The following is a 7,840-nucleotide window of genomic DNA, read 5'->3' as shown; positions in this document are numbered from 1 at the left end:
AACCACTGTGTAACACCAAGTCCAAACACCACATGTCATTCAGTATACCATCACTCCACATCAGTCACACTGCACCAGTGCTTTTGTCTGCTTCTTAGTTGTATTTGATTGTATTTTCTACTTTATTGCTTAATTTTCTGTACTTCTCTACACTATTTATTGCTCATCTCATTCCTATTTATTCTTGTAAGTATGTTTGAGTCTTAAATGTATTATTTGAGGAAATTGCAGTTTGCAATTTGATTGTGCTTGCACAATGGCAATGAAGTTCCTGAACCTTGAAGTTCCTTATTTTCCTTGCTGATCCCTGTTTTTCAGATTTGTATTTTTGTATTTTTCACGATCAGTGGAAAGATAAAAAAAATTCTTGTTAGTGAACAGGTCAAACATTTTTCCTGATTCCTCTTTTATGTGTCTCCCAAACTTTAAATCCAGGTGTCCTCTGCCTGGCTGGCTGGTGTGAAACCTGACAAAGAAGGAACATGTAAGCTCTGACGTTGTACCAGACCATTATTGTGCTTTTGTCAGCAAAATTAAAGAACAGCCAAGTAGTTCCTATGGAGTAAGATTTTAGACCTTTGAAGAGCCACTCAATCTGTGTTCTCTACAAGAGGTTTTCAAATCAAAACTCACACTCAGAATGGCAGAATTTCAGTATGGGAGCATAAGTAGTAAAGAAGCTTATTTTTCAAGGTTTCCCACACATTTAATATGCGTTTGTGGCTTCCTGTGACGTTGACAAGAATTAGCCAATTTAACATTTAATTTTCATTTATCATTGTTGTAGGCCTAAACTGATTCTTAATTCCCCAGTTGTAAAAATGTTTAACCTACATGCCAAATAAATAAAAAATATATATATTTCAACTAGCATGTGCATCATAGCTTATGTCTATGCAGAGCCCTGCTTTAATTTAACACACATTGACAAATGTATTGCTTCAACTGACTACACTCACCATCAAAACTGACTGGACCTCCACATAAAAAGTGCTGATTTTTCCCTTTAAATCAACAGCCAAAACAAATTCAGCTGAATAAGTCCTGTCTGTGCCCACAAACGACACACAGATTTAGGACAGCCCCTTTAGCAGATGCTGGTGACACTTAAGCTCAGGGAGCTGCAGTGAACACTCAGTGCTTCTTTGTGCTCCTTGTTGTCCTTCTACTGCACATCTGCAAAGCTGTACTGGTGAGTTCAATCAGCCTTAGGACAGGGATAGGGAAAGTCAGGTTTTTTTTTTTTTTTTTACAGTGATCTGTATTAATCAATTCATGTTTCTTTAAGATTCATATTTTGCTGGTTCAATCTAAATTGAAACTATCAAATGGCCAGTGAGGATGATGTGTCTCTTTAAATGTGACTTTCAACAGATCAGACAGAGCACTGGTGGTTTAAGTTTAAGTGGTTTGGTTTCACACACTGAAATGACTCATAAGTGTTTTATTCCTGTGACAGCTCATGTTTCATGTTGTTACTCTGTGATACAGTAAGGTTTTTGGTGGGATTTGTCTTTTTGTCAGTAGAATTACTGAAAAACTACTAGCCCTATTTTGATTAAACTTGGTGTGAGGGTATAGCACGCACCAAGGATGATCCAATGTCATTTTAGAGCGGATCTAAATCACAAGGAAGATTCACAAATGTTTTGTTCTTCTTATTATTGTTTTCCTAGTTTGAATTTTCTTTAAAGACATGAAAATTAATCCATAATTGTTTGCAACAGTGACAACCAATAAACTGATTCAAACTAACTTCAAACTAACAGTCTGATCAGATAAAGAAAAGTCGCAGAGATGCAGGTTTTTTACTTTGATGTGAAAAGTAACAGTAACACTTTATGATTACAACTGCAGTTCACTGTGAGGAGCCATAAAGAATTGGTTACACAGATTATAACCATTCTTTAATGTAACACAGACAAAACTGCTGAGTAGGTCATAAGACACTTAACATTAGTGAATACTGTATTGTTACAAAACCTATATATTTCTTAGATATTTTATTTCTATGATAAAATACAATATTATGTATAAATAGATATGTTATTTCTGTTGATTGTTAATAATGGCATTGTGTGCATATTTGCTGATGATGTAATATAAATGATGAAATATAATCATGCTTTAAAGAGTGATTGAACACAGTTTATGTTGATCAAAACTCATTAACCAACTACATTTTTTAATAATAGCAGAACAAAATTATGTTATGTTATGTTATGTTATGTTATAATTAAGTCTTTTGTCATTTGTCACTACTGATTTAATTTGCTTACTATAAAGAGAAAGCAACAGCAACATTTACATTTACTTTAATACTATATGGAGACCCACAGCTATGGTGTTGTTATAACATTTGATGAACCAGATGATATGATTATGAGTCAGGAAATGAGTCAGTGCAAGCTTTCACAGTGCACAGGCCAGATGAATTTGAGTGAACCAGTCTGGCAAAATACATTAAATACATAGTCAGGTATGAATAAATCAAATGCACATCTATTTTGTAACTGAGGTTATCATAAATCTACACTGTACTAATAGCTACCAACTGATAGCTTTTACAAAAAAAACAACACAACCTCATTATAAGCCAACAGATCTGACCACTCTGCAGATTGCGCAATGTGAGAGCAATGTGAGAGCAATGTGAGGAACTTCTTGTTTCCTGTAAGTAGTTGAAATGATGTAAGATTTGGTGGTTTTTTTTACAATTTGCGAGTGCAGTTCATTTACACATTTACACACTGGTGTCGTAAATATGAACAGCTGTGTGGAGATGTTCCCATACCACCACATACAGATTCTGATACCTGAATTTTACATATCCACTGATATCGTACCAATCTGATAACAGTGTGTTAAAATAAATTAACTTGTAAACATGAACAAATACATACAGAGAATAAATGCCATAGATCGTAACTTAGCCATCCTGAGGGAAAAATGATGAATAGGACGCTGCTGGTAGGAAGCAGGGTCACATCTCTAGGTTAGTAAATTACATGGTATCAGATCAGTGCATAAACTTGTGTGGTTTCAGATAACTGATAGCAACATTTTAGGCAGAATTGCAGACATTTTCCTATCTGATTGCATTACTTTCTACTTCAAGTCCCACTTTAAGAAAAGACTGAAGACTCAGCTCTTTTGTGAACACCTCTGGGCTTGATTGACTGAAAAAACAAACAAACAAACAAACAAACAAACAAACAAAAAATGCATCTTATGCACTCCATACATTGCTTCTTGCACTGCCTGTTGGCACCTATGTCCTATCAGATTTGATCTTTGCTTTGGAGCATTTCCTCAGGTGAAACTGTAAATTGTGTAAACTGAGTTGATAACTTTACAATCACAGCAAAACATCAGGCAATTACAAAAATGTGACAAGCATTAGCATTTCTCTGATGCCCTTCACTAACAGCCAGTATGATTTTTTTTCATTGATTTTGGACAAGTGCAAAAAAAAAAAGCTCTGTGGCCAACAAAAGTTTATGAAACTTAAACGTTCTGTTTAGCAATACTAGCTTGTGCACCACCTTTTTAAAAACACATTAAAGCTTCAAAATTCAAGAGTGCAATTTTTTTTACTGACATATTTTATCTTGTAGAACAAAATGTGAAATTCTCTCAAGCTTCAGTTGACCACCAGACCTCATTACAGGCAGCTAACTTAACTGAGCCACCAGATTTAGACTGTGGGTACAAGTATGCCATTGGCTGCCTATTTCAGGCAGCATACATCTCTGTGTTACTGTTTTTAAAAGTTACTGCCTAGTTTCTTCTTTTTTTCTTTTTGCCCAACAGCAGAATTATAATGTGCAGAGCTGGGCCTTTCTTGAACACTGATAAAGTGAAACTGAAAAGACTAGCATCAAACCAAAAATCTATTGAAGTTGAAACAAGGGAACCTGAGATGCGAAACTGCTAAAAGCCAGTCCTGAATTTTTTCTTGTCTTGTGGTTACTTGCATAGTCCCTCTCTTCTCCTCCGACTCTTTGCTTATGTCATGATGTTCATAACAGTGAGCTGACTCTGCTTGGCATGGGGCTAGTGAGTTAACTTACATGACCTGCTACCAAGCAACAGAGGTGGGACCAAAATTGTTTTGCAAGTAATGAGTAAAGTCACAAGTCTATGTACTCAACTCCAAAGTCAAGTCTCCAGTTAAGACTGAAGTCCCAAGTAAACTTGGAGTTCAAAATCCAAAACAAGTTGTAATACACGCTTCAACAAATGTAATGCCATTTTAACAACCTCGAGTTAACATTTTTTACGCCGTGAAGTTGGAAGTTGTGTCTCCTTCATGGTTCTCTCATGCACTTTCTTTGAATGCTGTTAGATTTGTTCAAACAGAGTTGATTTTGGGAATTAAGTGTTGCCTTGCAGAAAATTAGCATACCTGATACAGGAAATGAAGGCAAATGAATTGCTTTGTTGATTCACACTTTTTAAATACTCGACTGTTTACCTTGGGGTACTTGGGGGAAGGTATCAAGTAGTCAAGGGCAAAGTACAGTCATGAGTTATTAGTGGTAAACTTCAAATCAAGTTGCTCCACACCACTGCCAAGCAAGCACTTGGCCACCCATCTCACAAACACTGGCCTCTTCGTTGTGTGTGAAGGTTGAGCTGAAGTCTTGTCCAGCTTGTGTTATTAGGACCAGTTGTGTTTTATGAGCAGTGTCTTCAACTACCAGCAAACAGACTTACACAAATCTTTAATGTCTTTGTGCCACAGGACAAACCTCAAACATGGGCAGCTTTCAAGACTTCTTGGACCTACTCGATGACTACGGAAATACAACTGACATGAGTTACGTGGTCAGTAATTCTGTCCAGCTCTGTTCAAAGACCGCTGTCAACCAGTTTGGTGCCAGAATCATCCCAATTTTCTACTATGTCAACTTCCTCTTGAGTTACCTTGGCAACGGGCTTGTCCTCTTCATCATCTACAAATATGAGAAGCTTGGCACAGTAACAAACATCTTCCTCCTGAATTTGGTCCTCTCCAACATTCTCTTCGCCTCCAGTCTTCCTTTCTGGGCAGCGTACCACATGTCTGAGTGGATTTTTGGCCTGGCTCTGTGTAAGCTGGTCAGCAGTGCCTACTTCATCGGCTTCTATAGCTCCATCCTCTTCCTCACACTCATGACGTTTGACCGATACCTTGCAGTGGTGCATGCAGTGGCGGCTGCCAAGAGCAGGAAAAGGGCATATGCCATCATTGCTTCAGTGGCAGTTTGGTGCATTAGTATTGTGGCGAGCGTGAAAGAGCTGGTTCTTCAGAATGTGCAGGAGAATCCAACTGAAGGACTGATGTGTGACGAGTCAGGATACCCTGAGAGCACCATGGAGCGCTGGCGTCTGGTCAGTTATTACCAACAATTCCTGCTCTTCTTCCTCCTCCCGCTGTTCATGGTGATGTACTGCTACATCAGCATCACCATCCGCATCCTGTCCACCCGCATGAGGGAGAAGTGCCGTGCCATCAAGCTCATATTTGTCATCATCTTCACCTTCTTCGCCTGCTGGACACCCTACAACATCATCATCCTCCTCCGAGCTATTCAGATCTCCATCCCCCGTGAGGATGGTGAGTCGTGTTCAGACTCTGAAAGCTTGGACTACGCACTGTACGTGACCCGGAACATCGCCTATTTGTATTGTTGCATTAGTCCTGTATTTTATACGTTTGTGGGGAAGAAGTTCCAGAGCCACTTCAGACGGCTAGTGGCAAAGAAGATCCCCTGTCTGAAGAGACATATTAGCTTCAGCAGTCAGAGCACCAGAACCACATCACAGAGAACACCACACTCTGCTTATGAGTACTAGACACACACACACACACACTCAAACACACACACACACACTGCAGACAGCCACATATACACCAATAACACCAATATGTATTACAAGTTGTTTTGTAAAACCAGTTAAAGAAGAAGTTGTGACATCAGACTATTATTTTTCTCATAACGCTTTAGATTACAGCCTGTCATGTACTGCTTAATGACTCTGGTGTTACGGTGTAATTTTTTGTAATAATGTTGTACCAGTACAGTACAAACCAATACATATATGCAGGGATACTGGGGAACAAGTTGGAATAAGGGGGTAAGAATTTGGGATTCACAAAGACATTATACTGTACTTATTTTTTAACCACTGGGTACCTATTCTATAATTATAGGGTAAATACAACCTGGACATCCATATTATTGCCCAGTAGATTGTATTTAGCCTGTAACGCAGAATAAATACTCAATATTTATAAATACTTGGAATAAATACCCAGTAGTTAAATAATAACTATGGTATTAATTCTCTTTCAACGTTCCTACCAAACATCCAGATTATTGCTCAGTAGGTCATGTTTACTCTGTAATAACAGAATATATACTCAGAATATCAAAAATAACTACAGCATCATTTTTTTTGTAAAATTCTGAATCATTATTCCATCTTGTTCCCCAGTACATACATTTATTTACTATTTTTGTTTTTGCTTTAACAAAAATATATATTGCTAACAGAATCTTTAGCTGAATTAGCTCATTACTAGAAAGAGTTGTGTTTACTTGTTCTCTTTAGTTGTGGAGGAAAAAATTTTACTCCAAGCATTAAGTTCACTGTGTTTGCTTCCTGCCAGAGTCTACCTTTCATGTTCAAATTATTTACCTTTCATGCCTCTTGTGAAAACATTCTGATTTGAAAAAGGTGATATGATCTGGCTTATCTTTTTATGCACGTGTCTTTGAAGACATAGCACCACTGTAAAGTCACAGCAAACCGTGGAGCATTTACCTCCTTAGAGCGGTTCATTTGGGTTGGTGTGAACACCAGACTTGAAGTCTGGCCTGGACCAAACAGCTACCTTCTGGTCCACCTAGGAGGGATGGTCCTGTTATGCTGTCAAGTGAACTCTGGAACGGTTCATTCCTGGTCACAAAAGCGCACCATTGTTCATTGGTTAAAAATGTTTTCCAGCAGCTAAAAGTAGCTAGCAACGTCAAAAAATCAAAAAGGTAGCACATCTCAAGTCTGGGAGGACAAAATACTCACATTTCAGTTATTTATTTGGCTCACATCACGAACGCTTATGCGTTTCGGCACAAAGCCTTCATCAGAGCGTTTGTAATACTATGCAAGTTCAACTTGATGATATACACAAGGTCAGAGAAAAAACACAGCTGGGGGATGAACCCAATTATTCAAGAACCAATCACTTTTCTTTGTCTATGCCTCAGATAGCTCTCTTCAATATAAAATTACATGCCACAGAACATTATTATTATCTTGAAACTGTGCCTTACATGTGTAAAAAAAAAAATAAATAAAAAAAAATAAGCTAGCAACTAGGTAGCAACTTGTTTGCTACCAAGATGGTCATACTCAATCCCTAACCCTAACCCTAACCCTAGTCTGCTGATATGTGCTGATAACCTGACGGTACTCCATGATGTATGATATTCAGATAGTAATTGGGTCATTTCTTGCCTTTTTACCTGCCGACTGCTTCAAAGGACATTTCCACCACATGACTTGAAATTGAAACAATGTACCATTCTTGTTTGATTCAGGAATGTGACCTCTTGGTGTGAACCCACCCAAGTTTTTTTGTGTCACAACTTTTAATGTCACGTGGAAGTTGAGGCAGATGTCCAACAGTTACAATGAAGTACATAGATAGAAGTTTATGTGAAGTAATAAAGGTTTCTTTTCTTGAAGAACTTTAAATAGTCCATGCGTCTATTTGTGGCTTAATGATTCTATGCATCAACTTCAGACCTACTGATTGTTCCAGTCTTATTAATTCAATGTTGAATGTAAA

At 37.8% G+C, this 7,840-nt stretch overlaps 1 protein-coding gene across 1 annotated transcript; it reads left to right on the top strand.

Annotated features, from left to right (window-relative positions):
- Positions 1-4,544: 4,544 nt before the first annotated feature.
- On the top strand, positions 4,545-6,544 carry ccr12a (chemokine (C-C motif) receptor 12a). Its single transcript, XM_084732645.1, has one exon. It carries the CDS (start codon positions 4,762-4,764, stop codon positions 5,839-5,841), a length of 1,080 nt encoding a protein of 359 aa, XP_084588771.1. The 5' UTR covers positions 4,545-4,761; the 3' UTR covers positions 5,842-6,544.
- The last annotated feature ends 1,296 nt before the right edge of the window (positions 6,545-7,840 follow it).

The sequence above is a fragment of the Lutjanus erythropterus genome, chromosome 12 (genome assembly GCF_056507025.1).
Source record: "Lutjanus erythropterus isolate fLutEry1 chromosome 12, fLutEry1.hap2, whole genome shotgun sequence".
In the NCBI taxonomy this organism is placed as follows: Eukaryota; Metazoa; Chordata; class Actinopteri; order Lutjaniformes; family Lutjanidae; genus Lutjanus; species Lutjanus erythropterus.
The sequence above is the reverse complement of the archived record's forward strand: the minus strand, read 5'-3'. Positions and strand labels throughout refer to the sequence as shown.